The sequence below is a fragment of the Coenobita brevimanus genome, chromosome 102, assembly GCF_032717465.1.
Source record: "Coenobita brevimanus isolate Jiangsu-jjx chromosome 102, ASM3271746v2, whole genome shotgun sequence".
Taxonomy (NCBI): domain Eukaryota; kingdom Metazoa; phylum Arthropoda; class Malacostraca; order Decapoda; family Coenobitidae; genus Coenobita; species Coenobita brevimanus.
In genome coordinates, this window is record NC_137055.1 from 14,979,465 (window position 1) to 14,999,596 (window position 20,132).

The window sequence follows — 20,132 nt, forward strand, 5'->3', positions numbered from 1 at the left end:
TTATCACTGCTTTCAAAGAACCAGCAACCTTTCTTCCCTGCTGTACCCTTTCAAGCACTTCACCCTCCAAACCTCCATCCTTACTCATCACACTACCCAAGTACTTAAACGTACTCACATTTTCCATTTCCTCACCATCCAACCTTGATGTACATTCACTGACTTCACTTCTCTCAAAAACCATCACTTTACTCTTCCCTACGTTCACCTTTAGATTCCGTTTCTTACACACTCTCCCGAACTCATCCACCATGCCCTGCAGCTCTCCTTCGTCTTCACTCAACAACACGGTATCATCTGCAAACAACAGTACAGGGAGTTTCCAAACACTATCCTCTCTCACCAGGGCCACTCCAACATCCACTACCCTACCTTGTACCTCTTTTATCTGAACAACCATGGAGACATGACACATCCCTGTTTCAATCCAACCTTCAAAGAGAAAAATTCACTTAGTTCACTATCCACACGCACTGCAGCCTTAGCACCATCATACATACTCTTCACAGCATTCAACAACTTCCCATCTACTCCATATATTCTTAACACTTTCCACAATCCTTGTCTATCCACCCTGTCATATGCTTTCTTCAAATCCATGGAAGCTGCATACAACTTCTTTCCCTTCTCTAGAAACTTTTCCACTAAAGATCTAAGAATGAATATCTGATCTACACAACCTCTTCCCTTCCTAAAGCCTTCCTGTTCTTCTCCAACTAATTTCTCTGTTCTTTCTCTAACTCTGTCAATAAGTATCCTACCATACACTTTTCCTATTATACTAAGAAGACAAATGCCCCTATGATTACCACACACTTCTTTTTCCCCTTTTCCTTTGTACAAGGGAATAATTATACCCGACTTCAAATCCTCCAGGACTCTACCTTCCTCCCAGGCCAATCTGCACATCTTCCACATCCATTCTACTACTATCTCTCCCCCATGCTTTAGCATTTCACCATACACTCCATCAATTCCTGGGGCTTTCCCCAATTCAACTTTCTTCATTGCTTCCACAACTTCTATCCTACTGATTTCTTCCTGTCATCTCACCTCCCTCCTCCTCCCAGCCATTCCCCAGCCACTTATACTCGCATTACTTCCATCCTCTATGTTCAACAATTCCTTAAAGTGTTCTCTCTATCTGCTCACTTTTTCTCCCTTCTCCACTAGTAATCTACCATTTTTATCTTTCACTCCCCTGCTAACCTCACTTCCACCCTGTCTTACTCTCTTCACCTCTTTCCAGAACATTTTCTTACAGTCCTTCCACTTTACACTCAAATTCCTTCCAAATTCCTCATCCACTCTCTTCTTACTCTCTTTTACTAATCTTTTCACCTCTCTCTTTCTGCATATATATATATATATATATATATATATATATATATATATATATATATACTAACACTCATATATACTGCCCTCTCTGGAAACTAGTTACTCTAGGATTACTGTACAATCACCTGTGCTAGAGCATAACTATTCATGGTGTGACAGACATACTCTTCTAGTAAAATACAGTATATGAGTATGCCATAATAAAACCTTCACTCCAAGTGTTTTCACCTAAACTGAATAAAGGTGTCCGTAAGTAAGAAAATAATACAGACTCAGACTGAAGTAGTTAAAACAGACTGCTTCTAACTCCTTCAAAAAGAGGAGTCTATCCTCTGCCTACAGAACAAGTATGTTCTCAGGCTGAAGGGGTTCCAACTAGCCATGGTGAAGACTTTTAAACTGTTGGGACCAAATAATATTATCTAGTCACCTGAAACCTCCACAGATACATCTCTAAGTTTGTCCAGTCACCAGACACTTTCGCAGATACTGTACAGTATAGTACAACTTTAACATGTGCATTGGCCACATAACATAGGGTACTTTCATTCATTCATTCATCATCTAATTCAGTTGTGCCCCACGAGGAGCAAAGAGTACTACGGTACTTTTTAATATTAAAAGGCACACATCAAAATACATCAAACCCAAACCTTCAAAGAAGCCAGAGATTGAGCAGCATGGAGAGCTGCCATATGGAGACCAAGGCTGATGCATGCAAGCATGTTGGAGCCTTTAAAAATTAAACGAAACAAAACGATACATCCTAAGCCGAAGAATGTCATCTGACATTGACATAGCTATATGGGCTGACAGAATTCACAAAGCCAGAGAGATTTCTCCTGATCTGAGTAGTATCAGAAGACATTAACCAGAATAAAGACGACGACATCCTCAGGTTGAAGGATAAATTAAAGATCATGTATTTAAGTACCTCAAGACTGCTAGTAGTTGGATACATGGTTTACAAAGAGATAAGTCACTATAAATATTGATACCCATGCCATATAGTCCACAGTTTAAACCAGCAACAACAATAGCCAAAGAGGTACAAAGCCTAAACCAACCTGGATGTTATGTGCAACTTACCTGTCTGAGGTTGAGTGAAGGAGAGGAGACGTGTAAGCCCCTCCTTAAAGACGTCAAGAACACCAGGACGCTCACTAGCGATCTCACTCTGTACAGTCTCGACCAGACTGGCACTGTAGAAGGGTGTCACCAAAGCCAAGGCTGAGCATTTTAATAGCAAGTGCTGTCCAATGGTCTTCAGAGAGCTGTGTGGGGAGATTTCTCTGCCCAAAACAAAACAAAATGAACTGTATTTTCCATTCTTGCTGATTTTTATATGTACACTGTTACCCTGTAAATTCTATCTATCTATTGCCAGACACCTCAATCCCGCACGGGGTGGCCACAAACAAATTGCCTCCATGTCATCCTGCTCAGAGCCACTTCAATGCCTTGCTCCCAGCTCACAACCCCTTCTCTCCCATACCTCTCCACTCCATCCCTCCATCTCATCCTCAGCCTCCCCCTCCCTTTACCCCCTCTCCAACTCACTTGCACACACTCTCCTTATTAGCCTCTCACTTTCCATCCTCTCCACATGGCCAAACCACCTCAATGTATTCCCCTAATGCTGTCTATCACATCCACATCCACACCACAGCACTCCTTCACCTCCTCATTCATCAGTCTGTTTCTCCATGTAACGCCATATGCTCCTCTCGAATAACTCATTTCCACTGCTCTCACTCTTGATTTGTGTCCTTCCAACATGGTCCAAGCTTCACTTCCATATGTTAGAGTTAGTATCACAGTACTGTCATGTAGTGACTTTTTTATTTTCATGTTCACTTCCTTGTTCCTTATCACTGCTTTCAAAGAACCAGCAACCTTTCTTCCCTGCTGTACACTTTCAAGCACTTCAACCCTCTAACCTTCCATCCTTACTCATCACACTACCCAAGTACTTAAATGCACTCACATTTTCCATTTCTTCCTCATCCAGCCTCACTGCACATTCAGTGACTTCACATCTCTCACAGACCATAACATTACTCTTCCCTACATTCACCTTGGGATTCCACTTCTTACACACACTCCCAAACTCATTAACCAAGCTTTGAAGTTCGCCCTTCATCTTCACTCTTCACTTAATGCAGTATCATATGCAAACAACAGTACAGAGAGTTTCCAAACACTGCCCTCTCTTATTGTCACTCCAACATCCACTGCCCTACCTTGTATCTCTTTTTTAACCCCATCCATATGCAGACTGAACAACCATGGGGACATAACACATCCCTGTTTTGAACCAACAGTCAGACAGAAAAATTCACTCAGTTCATTATCCACATGCACTGCAGCCTTGGCATCGTCATACATATTGTTCACAGCATTCAACAACTTCCCACTTACTCCATATATCCTTAACCCTTTAACCGCGGGTGTCATTCCAGAATGACATTGCAAAAACTGGACCAAACCGCGGGTGTCATTCTCGAATGTTTGTGAATATTTTGAATACCCCGCGTTTTTTCCGTGCACCAATTGTTTCAAGGGAGAGTAGCTATTAAGTTCTTTCACTCCAGCCGACCCCCACCTCCCTCCCCCCCCCTGGGGCCCCACCTCCCACCCCCTGGGCCCCCCACCCCACCCCGGACCAAACACACATCAGTATCTGTCCAGCTGTGTGAGTGACAACACTGTTGATGTGGAAGTGAAGTGCAGGCAATTACAGTGCCTTTTACCTGCCTCAGTGAACACAGAGTGGGTGTTTATCGTATGTGCAGTGTTCATATATGTTTATAGTATTATTATCAGAATGAGGTTGGCATTTGGCAATGGTGTGTGAGCGAAAAATAGTGATTACAACACCACTGATATGGCAGTGAAGTGTGGGCAATTACAGTGCCTTTTACCTGCCTCAGTGAACACAGAGTGGGTGTTTATCGTATGTGCAGTGTTCATATATATTTATAGTATTATTATCGGAATGAGGTTGGCATTTGGTAATGGTGTGTGAGCGAAAAATAGTGATTACAACACCGCTGATGTGGCAGTGAAGTGCGGGTAATGACAGTGCCTTTTACCTGCCTCAGTGAACACAGAGTGGGTGTTTATCGTATGTGCAGTGTTCATATATGTTTATAGTATTATTATCAGAATGAGGCTGGCATTTGGTAATGGTGTATGAGCGAAGGTAATGGTGTGTGAGCGAAAAATAGTGATTTTAGATCGCTCACTTCTAATGGCACTGCCCATCCAGTGATAGTCAACGAAATCATGAAACCTACATCATTGCAAAGCCGAAGGTTAGTACTTTCTAATGGTACCTTATTTTTCGCTCTAGATTTATTCTATGCAGAGTTACTGAAAGTGACAGTGATATACAGTGATGCGACAGTGACATGCTTTACCAATAATTGTATAATGGATATGTAGTAATAAGGGATATTTTGCCTAGAAAAAAATGTAAATATTGGCCAGTATAATAAGTGATATTGTAATAAGAGAATCTGCGGCACTTGTGTAATTCTGTGATGCGACAGTGACACAATATAGTAATAAGTGCAGTGTAAATATAATGTATATTGCCCAGATTATATGTAAAATAATATTAGAAGTTAGAAATAATGAAAAGATCGCCCGAAACGTCAGTGAGCGGGTGACGCCGCAGTGAAGTGAGGCGCAGCCACAGTGAAGTGCAGGCGCAGCCGCAGTGAAGTGCCTTTTACCCACCTCAGTGAACACAGAGTGGGTGTTTATCGTATGTGCAGCGTTCATGTATGTTTATATTACTATTATCAGAGAGTGGTTGGCATTTGGTACTGGTGTGTGGGGCGTAAAATAGTGATTTTACACCCCTCACTTCTAACGGCTTTGCCCGTCCTGTGAAAGTCAACAAAGTCATGAAACCTATATCAATGGAAAGCTGAAGGTTAGTACTTTCTAATGGTACCTTATTTTTTTCTCTAGCTTTATTCTGTGCAGAGTAGGTTTAAAGGTTTGTTTACATTTGGCTGAAACCCCCGCGGGAGAGGACAGTCAGACCAAAACAATACCCACGGTTAAAGGGTTAAAACTGTACTTTCCACATTCCTTGTCTAACCACCCTGTCACATGCTTTCTCCAAATCCATGAAGGCCACATACAACTTCCTTCTCTGTAAATTCAATATAGCAAACATATACTGTACAATCAAATGACTTTGGATCTGTGACTTACATGTGAATGTGGAACTCACAAGCTCAGTGTCATTAACCCCTCAATGGCCATAAAGTAATACATTCATGTGCACCACAGGCTGGACCCAGGACCATTTTTTGAATTTAAAAAATGGACTTTTTTTCTTACTTGAGAAGAGAATTACCTAGTGCATCTGGCAATGTGTTTTTTACCTTTCTAAATCTATCCTGTGATTCCCTATGATTCAAGGAAATATTCATCAAATGACTACAGTACCCTTGCATCCAGTATGGCATTTTTGTCAGACAGTACTACCTTACTGGACTAGATCAGTACTGGACAAACAAAAGACGTTATGGGAAAAATGAATAATGTCAGGCAAGCGTTGAAAGTCCCCCCCAAATTCAACTTAAGTACATTTTGACACAACTAAGATGTTTACCAACCTGTCAGGTAAGTGGTGATAGACTTGGGAGGGAAGAGGGAGGGGTTTCTAAGGCTGTATGAGGTCCTACTGACCCCCTGGAGAAGGGCCTTCAGGATCCTGAGGAGGCCTCTCTGCCTCAACCTCCCTCTTAAAACCCTCACACCCTGTCACATTGTCGTCTTTGTCATCAGGGGGAAGTGCATTACTGCAATTTGATTGGTACACATCACAGGTCACGAGAATGGCGTACTGGACTGGTGCAGCAGTACAAGGGAAACGTTCCTCGGTGTTAGCCATCTTCCCGCACACGCTCTGGTAGTACTACTGGATGCAGCACGTCAGTACTAAAGAAGAACTCTTCAGATTTTGCCCACTTTGCACGGCCGATCCGTACTAGCCCAACAAATCCGTACTACAGTAATAAATTTACTTTTTTTGCCAACCATACTGGACGAGAATAGTACTGGACAAACGCATACTGGACATGAGGGTACTGTAAATACTCTCCAATAACACGTAAGTCAGATAAACTGACTGCCTGAGTGTCTGGGATGGTAGAGCAGGTTCGTATAAACATACTACCGACCTTCGGTCCCTTCCCACAATTGTCTGCAGGTTTTTTTACAGATCATGGTAATTCAATGCCCATGGCACTTGCACTGTATGGCATCATTCAACGCTGGGGACCATTAAAGGGTTAAAATACAGCACATAAGCTAAACAGGTTACCCTGGTCTGGTCTCCTAGCCAAAGTTCCCTATCTACCCTTAACCCTTATCCGCCGGTTGACGTGTATGCATGACAGGATTGAGCGCGCGGAGGGCCCCCGGTTGCCTTGCTATACCGCACTCACCTTCCCGCCACTGATTGAGTACACTACCGTTTTCTGTGATACCTACGGGGTAGGTAGAACCCACAGGTACCCTGCGGCTGCACGATCCAGTCTGTACTCGGCAGTGGTAGCGTGAGGAGCCATGTCGCCTTCCTCTACATCGTCCGATTCCGTTCCACTGCGTGAAGGGCCGATCGCCTCATCGACCCCCGCTAAAGTCATGCCCTCTGTGCCAGGAAAAGGGCTTAGTGATAGTGCCATAGGTCGTGCCCTAGTTGAAACTGTGTCCTCTAGGACATTTAGTGAAAGTACGTCGTCTGAGGGTAAAGAGAGCTACCACGTGGAGAGCGAGCTCTCTCGCCCTCCATCCACTACTCGCTCTCTGACGCCAGACAGGGCTCTCCGACTCCTACAGGAGGAAGGGAGAGCCTACAACAGCAATGCTTTTGCTGATGAGGAGGCGGCAGATGACCCAAGATATCAGGAAAGAGGCCGTGGACCTGGCGGACATCTGTGGAAAAAAAAACGCAAAGCCATTTCCCCCACACTCTCCCCGCCTGCTCGCCGAGGTATCTTCCTCCACTGCTCCCCCACACCTCAGCCTACCACTTCAAGGGCAGATTCACCTCAACCCGGCCCTTCAGGAGTTGTGTTACCTAGACGGGAGCCATGTGGTGATACGCAGCGCCGAGCGTCTTCAGAGGAAAGTTCCACGTCAGGTGAGTCATCATCCGCGTACTCCCCCACCTCTCCCTCTCCCCCTCCCTCTCCTCCCCTCCCGCCTGCCCGTGGCCGTGCACGTGGTCGTGCACGAGTGATTGCAAATGGCAGTACAACTGCCAGGCGGCCTGCTCTACCACGTGTAGGTAGAGTGGATACTTTTGTGTGGGAGGATGGTGCTGGCTTTGAGCCATCTGTGCCGGCATTTGATGAGGAGGGTGCAGGTGTGCAGGAGGATGCACTTCCCCCCAGGCCTTGGACTATTAGTAGTCTATTCAAGGCAATTTTCACAACTGCAGTTATGCAGTACCTGGTGGATGAAATAAATTTCCAGCAGGCCATGTGCGTGCGTTGGCTGGACGTACCTGCTAGCAAGAGCACGCACATGCGTGAATGGATACCTGTTGAGGTGGGGGAGATGTTTGTGTGGCTCACGCTGACCATACTGATGGCGCACGAAAAAAAAAAACATGTGCTTCACGATTATTGGTCGGTGGATGAACTCGTTGGCATACCTGTCTTCGGAAAGTACATGGCCCGTGATAGGTACCTGGCAATCCTAAAGTTTCTACATTTCAATCGAAAATATGGACCTGCACCGAACGACAGGTTATGGAAAATAAGACCAATCCTGACAATGCTGAAAGAGTCATTCTCCAGGGTTTTCCGTCCATTCCAGAAAGTGGTTACTGACGGGTCGCTGGTGTTATTCAGGGGCAGGCTTGCAATTATTCAGTATGTGCCATCAAAGCGTCACAGATTTGGCCTAAAATTCTTTGTGCTTTGTGATTGTAAAACTGGATATGTGCTGGATGTAATAGTTTACTCGGCGACAGATATTGATATACCTAGCGATGATCCTCATGGATTCTCGGCATCAGTAATGAAAGTGCTGATGGAAAGGTATTTCAACAGGCACCACATTCTGTACAACGATAATTATTACACAGCCCCGGCACTGACAAAGTATTTGCTTGACCATGGTACTGGGTCCTGTGGAACTGTTAGGGCCAACAGAAAGAATTTCCCCGTATTTCCTGCAAATACTGAGAAAGGAGCCCTTCTGACAAAGAAATGTGGGAACATGTTAGCCCTGGCATGATAAGAGACGGGTTAACATGTCTACAGTTCATAAGGGTGTGATGGAGGAAACTGGTAAAACAGACTACAGGACCAGGAAACCCGTGGTAAAACCAGATGCAATCAATGATTACAATATCAACATGCGGCTGGCTGATAAATCGGACATGCAAATTGGTGAGGTAGATTGCCTACGTAAGTCCTGCAGGTGGTACAAGAAGGCGTTCTTACAACTTCTTGATATCGCTGTCCTGAACAGTTTCATACTGTTCAAGGAGCTTGTAAGGAAACATCTCTCTTTACGAGAGTTTGAGAGAGAGCTTGCATGCAAACTCCTTGAGCAATATTCAACTGGTCAGGTGACAGGTGCTAGGCGGGGGACAGCAGCTCCAGCTGACAGGCTCAGCTGTGCTGAGTATTTCAGTCAGCACAAGATTGTGGTGATAGGGAGAACAACAGCAGGTCGTCTGGCATACAGGCGGTGCCACGTCTGCTGCATAACCAAACGCCGTCCCCCAGCACGAAGAGAGACCTCGTACCAATGTGCAGAATGCAAGGTCCCCCTATGCCCCAAATGCTTCTCTGAGTATCACTCTGAGCATGAGTACTGAGCAGGTGTGTGGGGAAGTGTAAATAATGTACAGTGATGCACAGTTTTTTTTTATTTTCATAAATGAGTGAAAAGTGTGATAGTATAAGTGAAGTATAGTAAGTCCTAAGATGTAAGTTATTTATAATAAGTTCAACAAGTGCAAGTAATTGATTTATAGTAAGTGAAATACAGAAACTGATACTGTGTATTGGATATTGGTTTGAAAATTATTGGAAATACTTTGCTTTTGCCTACCTGTTACCTGAAAGAAAACCACTTGTCAGCGGGCCACAAAGAAAAATACCTGCTTGGCTATACCTAAATTATTTCACTCAATACTCAGGGAGATTGTGCCAAATATGAGCATCAATGTATCTGTGATGTGATGTACAAATAATGTTAGTTGTGTGAAACATTTATATGATTTTCACTATAACCCTGAATAGTACAAAGCAGTATGATTTACAGTACAAATAATTACCTCATACTCTACAATAATGCATGAAAGAGCAACAACATTTACTTGTTAAAGTGTAATGACTCATAATGGTGATATACAGTGCAGTTCAAAGTGTCATAGTCTATCTATCTATCTATCTATAGCCCGACGCCCTAATCCCGCAAAGGGTGGCCGCAGACAAAACGCCTCCAAGTCACTCTGTCACCCACCATTTGACTCCCCTCCCCCCAACTCACCCCCCCCTCCCTCATATACCTCTCAACTCCATCCCTCCACCTCATCCTCGGTCTACCCCTCCCTCTCCCTCCCTCCACCTCACCTACATACACCCTCTTAGTCAGTCTTTCATTCTCCATTCTCTCCACATGTCCAAACCACCTCAGTGTATTTCTCCTAATCTTTTCAACCACATCCACATCTACCCCACAACGTTCCTTCACTTCTTCATTCGTCAACCTGTCCCTCCACGTCACTCCACATGCTCCTCTCAAGTAACTCATTTCCACTGCTCTCACTCTTGACTTGTTCCCCTCTTGCAATGTCATAGTAAAGGAGAAATATAATTATTTACGGAAGAAGTGAGAACAGAAAAACGAGGTAAAGGAGGAACAGTACAGAAACACGACAATATATTTCCTTTCCCACACACCTACGGGGCATAGAGGCATTATGGAACGGGCGGTAAATCCTTGGGTGAGCCACATGAACCGGGTGAGGACTCATTCTCACGGAGGTGAGTAAAGAGCAGTGGAAAAAACGAGTGGAATCTTCCGCATTTCTTCCAAGGACGCACAGGCAGTGTTACAATCACCACTCCAGGCAGTGCTGTCAACACTAGCCGGCTGGGCCAAGGCCGCAGCCAGTGGCGCGTGCTCGGAGCAGCGCGCCAAAACATGAAAAAACACTCGTCTTCAACTCATCCTTACTCATCAACGGGACCACCTGGAGGCCTCGGGATACCATCATTGGAAAGAGGAAGAGTTGGTGAGTCTTATGAACTTTTATTTGAATCTCTAGGTATTATAATTTCTCAGATATGAGGGTTTGAAATAAGGGTATTTTTCCCAAAATCTCGGAAATCGCCCGTAGGGAGGAGTGAGCCGCGGTGGTTAACACCCCAGCGGCTAAGGGTTAAGCTCCATTTACCACCCACCATTATACAACCAATATATCTCACACACAACTAGACATTCTCAGATTCTGTGCTCCCGAAAGACATTTTCCACAAGCACTGTATGCTCTCAAAGTAACTTAATGATCACAGCAACATACCTGCCATACAGTCTATGCTCCTCTCTGACACTCTACAATCACTTGATACACACTATGCATAAACCAACATACGACTAGTGTACATACTTTAATGCACCCAACTATAGTACTCTCAGTCTCCCCAAGCACTTTTTGCTCTAAAAATCACTCTAAGCACATTCCTGGCTTAGATTTCCACACTCCAGGCTTACTTACTCAAAGCCCAGGCAGCATTCAAGTGTGAATATGTTGAGATGCTCTGATGTCAACAGGTTTACTCTAGCTTGAGAGGTAATATTGCAATGAATACTTCTCAAATTTCCACAGTTGTATCGACAGTGGACCTTCTGATACTACCAAAAAGTATGAAGTTTGTGAATGTAACATTAATCCCTAACTGCCAGGTGTCAGCATGGACCAATAAAAAAGAGGAAGGGTGAGATCGCTGGGTGTTGGTAGGAACCGCACTTGTTTTTCCAGCACAATTTGAAGTGGTCGCCACTTTATTTCATCACCAAACGCTAGAGAGGGACTTTCGCCAGCCGATCCAACCATACCTCACGCCAAAAATTATTCCTCTACATCATGTCAATTCTCATCCATGAGACACCCTACAGACCTGGGGATACTTTCACACTCAAGAGGAAGAGTTGTTGGGTAATATGGTCTTTTATTTGTTTCCCTGACTGCTATAGTTACCGAGATATTAAGGTTTGAAAACAGGCTACGTTCGGAAAAATGCCTACATCAAGAGAACAACGGCGCTATAAACAGCCCAGCGTTTAGGGGTTAAGCAAATGTTGACTTCCAAAGATTATGTATTTTCAAAGGGTAAGTCTTTGTTTTAAACTTCCTTTTTTATTTCTTTCCTTTAATTATTTCTGTGCCATCAGGTCATTTTAATTGCAGCATAGCTGCCTATTAAATTTCACCAAATTTACTAAACAAACTATATGATATGGTTATTTTGGAATATATCCCTGACATTCAATGAGGACTGCCACATTTGCAACTCTAGCCTACACAGCATCCCTCACTCACTCAACCCTCACAGACAAGGGTAACTAATTATATTAAGTTTTAACAAATTACCATTGCACAGTGGTTCATTGAGAAATAATAATGCAGAACATTATTTTTCATATACCAATATGCTTTGAATTATACCATCTTTACAATGGTTCCTCAACAAAATGAAACCAAATTTATTACTATACTAGAAAGTGCTCACAGTACACATACCTCCACCAATGCCAGTGTCATTAAAAAGGATCCGGATCTAGATCTGCCACCCCCAAATATTATCAATTCTTTCTTGGTCCATGGCCCACCTTTCCTCAAAATTTACATGAAATTCATTAGAACTTTTGGAGATACTGTGCGGAACTCTCCGCATCTGGATCCGCCCTCAAATTTAATCCTTTGAGATTCCGATGACAATTTTGATTGTCATTTCAAATCCAACCTCAGAGATTCCGATGACACTTTTAACTGTCATTTTAAGAAACTTTTGTAAAATATTCACAATAAATCACATTTACATGTCATAACAAAGAGACTCGAGCATGACGTCATGGTATGGTAGTTCTATGCATAGCAGGTACTGCACAGCTGGTCTGACTCATGGCTTTGTTTCTTTATCACTTTATTCTTGGTGAATATTTTTCTACAGCAAGGTATAATATTTTTGAATTTTGCCTAACTTCAACTCATCACTCTGACTTTTTATTTTCTTTGTTTTCCTTTTTTGAACATACTGTGATAAAGTACAACTATTCAGCTTCAAAATAACACCACACCCAGCATCCCATCAAAAAAGTGTATTTACACTGACCAATCAAAGAAGAAGATTGCAAAGAAAATATGCAGCCGATACTAAAATAAAATTGTGCATCTTTTTCCTTGAAAGCAGTGATAAGAAACAGGGAAGTGAGCATGGAAGTGAAAAAGTTACTACATGACAGTATTGTGATACCAACTCTAACGTACGGAAGTGAAGCTTGGACATTGTTGGAAGGACACAAGTCAAGAGTGAGAGCAGTGGAAATGAGTTATTTAAGAGGAGCCTGTGGAGTCACGTGGAAAGACAGGCTGACGAATGAGGATATAAAGGAGCGTTGTGGTGTGGATGTGGATGTGATGGGAAGCGTTATGAGGAACACACTGAGGTGGTTTGGCCATGTGGAGAGGATGGAGGGTGAAAGACTGACGAAGAGAGTGTATGTGAGTGAGGTGGAGGGGGGAAGGGGGAGGCCGAGGATGAGATGGAGGGATGGGGTGGAGAGGTATATGAGAGAGGGGGGTGTGAGTTGGGAGCAGGGCAGTGAAATGGCGGGGGACAGGGCGACTTGGAGGCAATTTGTTTGTGGCCACCCCAAACGGGATTGAGGCGTCTGGCAATAGATAGATAGATAGATCTTTTTCCTTTCGCTTTACCATGCAATAGAATGCAAAAATTACCATAATCTATATATCATTGTAAAGGTAATTTATTGTAGCTTTGCATGGTTTAAACCAGATTTACATAGCTTTATTAGTTTTTTTTTTTTTTGCCAAATATTTTCTAGGGCAAGGTATGAAATTTTTGGTTTTTGCCCAACTTCAATTTGTCATTTTGACATTTTACTTCTCTTACTCTCCTTTTTTGAACATACTACAATAAAATACAACTATTCAGCTTTAAGATGACACAAAAACCAACATTCTATCATGAAAAATATGTTTATATAGAGGGAGCAAAGAAAAATATCACACCGCAAAGATGTGGGTCAGCTTGAGAGTGGCTGACTTTAGCACAGACATAATGAGCCTGGCCCAGAAACTTGATAGGGTTAATCATATCTTCTTTGGCCCATGGTCCACCCTTCCATAAAATTTCATAAAAGTCCGTTCATAACTTTTTGAGTAATCCCGGATCTAGATCCGTGGATATAGAATCCAGATACAGATCCGCCCCAAAATTTGATCAATTCTTTCTTGGTCCATGGTGCACCTTTCCACAAAATTTCATTGAAATTCATTGTGAACATTTGGAGCTACTATGCAGGATACTCCAGATCCAACCCAAAATTTAATAAAATATTCCGGGCCATGGCCCACCCTTCCACAAAATATCATCAAAATCGATTCATTACTTTTTTAGTAATCCTGCTAACAGATAAACAAACCAACACAGAGTAATACATAATCTCCTTGGTGGAGGTAATAATATATCAAAACTTTCAATGAATGGCCAAGGCTATTCATTATTTAATACCCTTGTATTAATTACTTACTTTGCATTTGATTCTGGCTACCAACTATGATGGACAGAAACCTAAAGCATCATAAATATCCATATTAAAAGATATTATGATTAATGCTTTTGGCTGTGATTAAGAACAAATTATAATATCTCAGCTTATGCCAGATGATAACATTCAGTTAACTGAAATTCACCCACAGCCTAAGGATTATGATGTAGCTACAGTAAATTGCATATGACTCACTTTGGCCATGGTGTAAACTTAGAGAGACAGTCTTCCAGGGCCAGTGTGACACCCCTAACAGTAAGCACCGAGCCCAGTCCCTTCCAGAACACTGAGAACCCTTGACAGCCCTGCAGGTGCACTAGTGCCGGCACAAGCGTGACTGGGAGTAAGTGGTAACGATGGCTGCTCACATTCACCTGTAAAATAATGAAATCATTATTTAATGTTAAGCCATTCTTTCCTCTTCCTTCTGTCTATGGGTGACTCTACACTGAGTGACAGGCCAAATGGTTTCTTGTACACCATGAAACCATTTATTACGCTCGGTGGTAACCATACAACCAGATTATGGCGCCTAGTGGTTTAGTGGTTAATTAAGGTACTCCAATTGGACTGAGCCAGTTCAGGTTTATATCCAAGTGGTGGCTGGGGTTTATTGCTCATGTTATGCCACTCGGGGATGAATGAGGCTGGTCACTTTCATCTTAAATGTCTGGACCAATTTGCCTAGCCCCTGGTTCTTATGCTCCTCATGGGGCAACACAGGATTGGATTAGATGATGATGATGATTAACTTCTTCAACCCAATGATGCATTCTGCCTTTTATTCTTCCTACCTGTACCTATAAATAATGTTTTTCACATTACGATATGTTATGTAAATTTATTCTACAGTTAGACCACTGACCATGCTAGCATGTGTTGGTCTTTTCACTTGATGACAGCTATTTCTGTGTGATAATCCCAAGAATTTACCCAATGAAAACCTATCTTGGAGGTCTCCTTGCAGGACCTCATGCCATATCTTCCTCAGTCTGCCTCTGGGCATTTTCCCCTCTACAGTATATTCATATCTCTGTGGTAGGTGGGGGCGCTCACCATCCGCTCACTCGATGTAGTGCTGCTCTCAGGTGTCTGCCCTTTCCTCTCCTCTCTCCATTCCTTCCTTCCTCTTCTGTCTTTCTTTACTTCATTCTTTCCTCATCCTTCTGCCTACAGGTGACTTTACACTCCTTCTTTTGTCTTTCTTTCTTTCATTCTTTCCTCTTCCTTCTGCCTGTGGATGACTCTACACTGAGTGACAAGCCTAATGGTTTCCTGTACACCAGGAAACCATTTACCACACTGGGTGGTAACCATATAACCAAATTATGGCACCTGGTGGTTTACAGGGTAATTCAGCACTCCAATCGGATTGAGCCGGTGAAGGTTTATATCCAAGGGATGGTTGGGGTCTATTGCCCACGTAATGCCACTCAGGGATGAGTGAGTCAGGACCAACTTGCCTAGCCCCGGGCTTCTACGCTCCTCATGGGGCAACGTAGAATTGGATGATGGATGGATGGATGGATATTCATATCTGCGACCCTCATTATACTTATCTTCTTGCTTCCTCTCACAGTGAATAAACTATCAAATTACCACATCTCTTTTGTAGTACACTAATGTCAGTTCTGACACTCAGTGATGCCCTCCTGAAACATCAATATCACTTCTATACAATCCAGTATGTTTGTATCCTCCTTTCTCAGTGGCAGAGTCTCACTGCCATACATCATAACACTTCTCACAACTGTATTGTACAGAGTAGTTATTCTTAGCATGACAGGAGAGCTCCATCATTGTCAGGAAAGGAAACTCTTCCCTAAACTTTTTTACCCACTTGTCAATCTAGTGATGCAACTAGTCTCTGCCACTCCACCCACACTCAGTATGTCTATCAGGCAACAGAATTCCTCCATGCATTCCAAGAGGCTGTCACACCAACCAACAGTATCCATTCTATCATCAACAGATCATACATCCCTTGAAACCACAAACAAAAAATTTATCAAATTTTGCAGAGATGCAAATGCGGCATACATCCAGGGACCAAACCCCCACATTTTTTCCCGTGCATCATTGTTGTGAGGTGGTGTCAATCACAAACAATATCAGCTCACTGCATGGGATGGCCCTGCAGGACTGGTTGCTGTCTGCAGTTGATGGGTCTGCTCGGCCAAACAGACCAGGGTTGATCAGCAAAAGCAACTTCTAATACTACCTGCTACAAAACAGAACACAAAAACAATACAAAAGGAGATACAATACAACCACTCAAATCTTATAAGCTTAGGTTCAAAGGTTTTAAGACAGGGGTGAGGAACGTTTGGCCTCCAGGCCGTATAAGACCCGGAAGACCATTTAATCAGGCCCGCAAGGCAATGCATAAATACAATTTCATAAACTCATGAATATATATATATATATACTTGTTCATATATATATATATATTTGTTCATATATATATATATATATATATATAGGTTCATGAGTTTATGAAATTGCATTTATGAATTGCTTTGCAGGCCTGATCAAATGGTCTTGCGGGCCTTATACGGCCTGGAGGCCGAACGTTCCCCACCCCTGCCTTAAGGCCTTTGAACCCAAGCTTATATGATCTGAGTGGTTGTATTTCCTCTCCTCCATCTTTCTTTCCATCCATCCTCTTCTGTTTTTCTTTCCTTCATTCTTTCCTCTATCTTCTGCCTGCGGGTGACTTTACAATCCCTCTTGTGTCTTTCTTTCCTTCATTCTTTCCTCTTCCTTCTGCCTGTGGGTAACTCTACATTAAGTGAGAAGCCAAATGGTTTCCTGTACACCAGGAAACCATTTACTATGCTGGGTGGTAACCATATAACCAAATTTTGGCTCCTGGTGGTTTAGTGGGTAATAAAGTTGCACCAATCGGATTGAGCCGGTGAAGGTTTATATCCAAGGAGTGGTTGAGGATTATTGCTCACATAATGCCTCTCAGGGATGAGTGAGGCTGGTCACTCTCATCTTAAATGCCAGGACCAACTTTCCTAGCCCCGGGCTCCTACACTCCTCATGGGGCAATGTAGGATTAGATGATGGATGGATCAATGGATGGATATATACATACATATATATATATATATATACAGTAATCCCTCCAATATCCGATGTAATAGAGCCAAAGGCATGTCCGGATAGTGATCCTGTCCGGATAATGGGCCCCAGCCTTCTGGACTTGTACTTATGGACCCTAACTCAGAAAAACACCTATACAACTCCCTCTGGAGATGCATTGCACCTATTTAAGACCCAAATCACACCAATAAGGGACATAAAAGACTAAAATAAATGCAAAAGAACCATAAAATGAGGTTTTAAAGGTGAGTTCATACAATATTAAACATTCTGGGTACTTACAAGTCCCTGGCTCCTGGACTGGTTTGAACCGCCAGTTTGCAGTCCACAGTTAATCCTCTGCACTCTAAATTCTAATTTCTTAACACTGCACAACACTGTATTTTCCCGTGTGTTCTAGTGGCAAGGTATTGCAGTTTATTCACGGTTTATTCACAAAAAACAAGCATCTGTGGCTTGCACTGCTATAAGCATCTGCTCTCGATCGGAGTTAGGCTGTGACTGTTGATGATGGCGGGGTAACAGAGTTGCTAGATCGCAACGGCCACATTACCAATCTCCTAAACTTTCATTACCAAATTTAACTTTTCATTACCAAATTCGCAAAGCTAGCATTTACTCTTCACTAATTATATATACAAGTGGAAATACATGTAATCACTCTCCTTATAATTAACACCATGTTGATTATTTTCATGCTATGTAGGGTAGCAGATTAATCAGAGAGAGCAAACAATCCACAATCTCCATCCTGTGTATCCTCATACATGTGAAAAATCCAGTTGGTAATGCATTATTGTGATTCATTACCAAACGAATTTTTCATTACCAAATTGGCCCACACTTGGTAATGAAAAATACCAAATGGCAACCCTGACAGGGGAAAGGGGAGGGGGGAGGAAGGAAGGGGTGAAGGGACCATGGTGTAACAGCTGTTCGGCGCCACGCAGCAATGTCAAATTATGGGTGGGAAAAAAAGTCAGATTTTTTTCGAATTTTTTGCGGTTTTTGGCCCATCTTGGGAATATTAGATCCCGGGACGATTATGTCCGGTTAGTGGGGATGTTCAGATATTGGGCGTTCGGATATTAGAGGGATGACTGAAGGACACAAGTCAAGAGTGAGAGCAGTGGAAATGAGTTATTTAAGAGGAGCCTGTGGAGTCACATGGAGGGACAGGCTGACAAATGAGGATATAAAAAAGCATTGTGATGTGGATGTGATAGGAAGCGTTATGAGGAACACACTGAGGTGGTCTGGCCATGTGGAGAGGATGGAGGGTGAAAGACTGACGAAGAGAGTGTATGTGAGTGAGGTGGAGGGGGGAAGAGGGAGGGGGAGGCCGAGGATGAGATGGAGGGATGGGGTGGAGAGGTATATGAGAGTGGGGGGTGTGAGTTGGGAGCAGGGCAGTGAAATGGCGGGGGACAGGGTGACTTGGAGGCGATTTGTTTGTGGCCACCCCAAACGGGATTGAGGCGTCTGGCAATAGACAGATAGATAGATATATATACACAGTGCATCCCCCTAGTACACGCCTATATGGGCGGCAGAGGATGTCGCATACTAGGAATTCGCATCCTGTGAATACATAAACTTAAGGGAAAAATTACACATGGACAGCATCCCCCTTCAAGGGCAACCCTTGAGATACCATTCAGATCTAAGTATTGTACTATACAGGGAAACTATTTAAGACATACCTGTGTTAACTAACATCAAGTAAACCAACAAGATTATGGCTTTACGAGGTAAATAAACAAGGATATAGCTTAACTAAACCAACAAGAATATGGATGTTCACTTTACCCGTTACTGCTTCTTGGAGGGGCAATGTTGCATACTCGGGGTAACTCCAGATTTGGGCCACTCTTCACTGCTCGTCTCGCTTACAAGATTAAATTTGCGTCCTTAAAAAAAAAAAAAAAAAAAAAAAAAAAAAAGGTCCTTGCGTACAACGGGGATCGCGTACTCGGAACTCGCGTACCGTGGGGATGTATGTAAACATATATATGTGTGTATATATATATACCTATATATATATATATATATATATATATATATATATATATATATATATATATATATATATATATATATATATATATATATATACACATATACACATATAGACAGAAGAAATGAAAATGAGGAACGAATGATAGCGATGTGTGTTGAGCGAGAGATGGTGATTGGAAATACTTCGTTTGAGAAGAAAGATATCTATAAGTATACATGGGCGAGACAGGAGGGTGGAAGGGTTGTTGTAACAGACCTTTGATGGACTATGTGGTTGTGTCTAGGAATGTAATAGGAAGATTGTTGGATGTGAGAGTTCTGAGAGGGGAGGGTGGAGGTATGTCTGACCACTACCTAGTGGAGGGAAAGTTAAGTGTAGGTAAGAGATGGGTGAGAGCTAGGAGGGTTAGGTGTGGCAGGGAGGTTTTGAAAGTGAGTGAGTTGGAAAAAAAAGAGAAAAAGATAGAGTATCAGGAGAAATTGAAAGATGAGTGGAACGCAGTGAAAGATCAGGAAAATGGCAGTGTGGAGGAGGAATGGCAGTTGTTTAAGAGTGCTGTGGTGGGGCATGCAGAAAAGGTGTGTGGTGTGAGATGTGTGGGTGGTGGTGTAAGAAAAGGAAGTGAATGGTGGTGCGAGGAAGTAAGTAGGGCTGTGGCTGAGAAGAGACGTGCATACGAAGTGTGGCTGCAGAGGAAGGATGAGATGTCATATGAAAGGTATAAGGAAAAGAGGAATAGGGCGAGAAGGGCTGTGCGTGATGCTAAAGTGGCAGCAGATGAGAGGTGGGGTAGGTGGCTGACAGAGAATTTTCA

The 20,132-nt window shown here is 42.9% G+C and overlaps 1 protein-coding gene across 1 annotated transcript in view; it reads right to left on the minus strand.

Annotated features, from left to right (window-relative positions):
* The window catches only part of LOC145415296 (mitochondrial outer membrane protein SLC25A46-like), a 232,621-nt gene that overhangs the window by 132,545 nt on the left and 79,944 nt on the right, over positions 1-20,132 (minus strand). The window contains exons 4-5 of the mRNA XM_080284571.1: positions 14,383-14,561; positions 2,431-2,633 (exon numbers count right to left, since the gene is read on the minus strand). Coding sequence (XP_080140697.1) covers positions 2,431-2,633; positions 14,383-14,561 — 382 coding nt within the window. The remainder of the gene's footprint in view (positions 1-2,430; positions 2,634-14,382; positions 14,562-20,132) is intronic.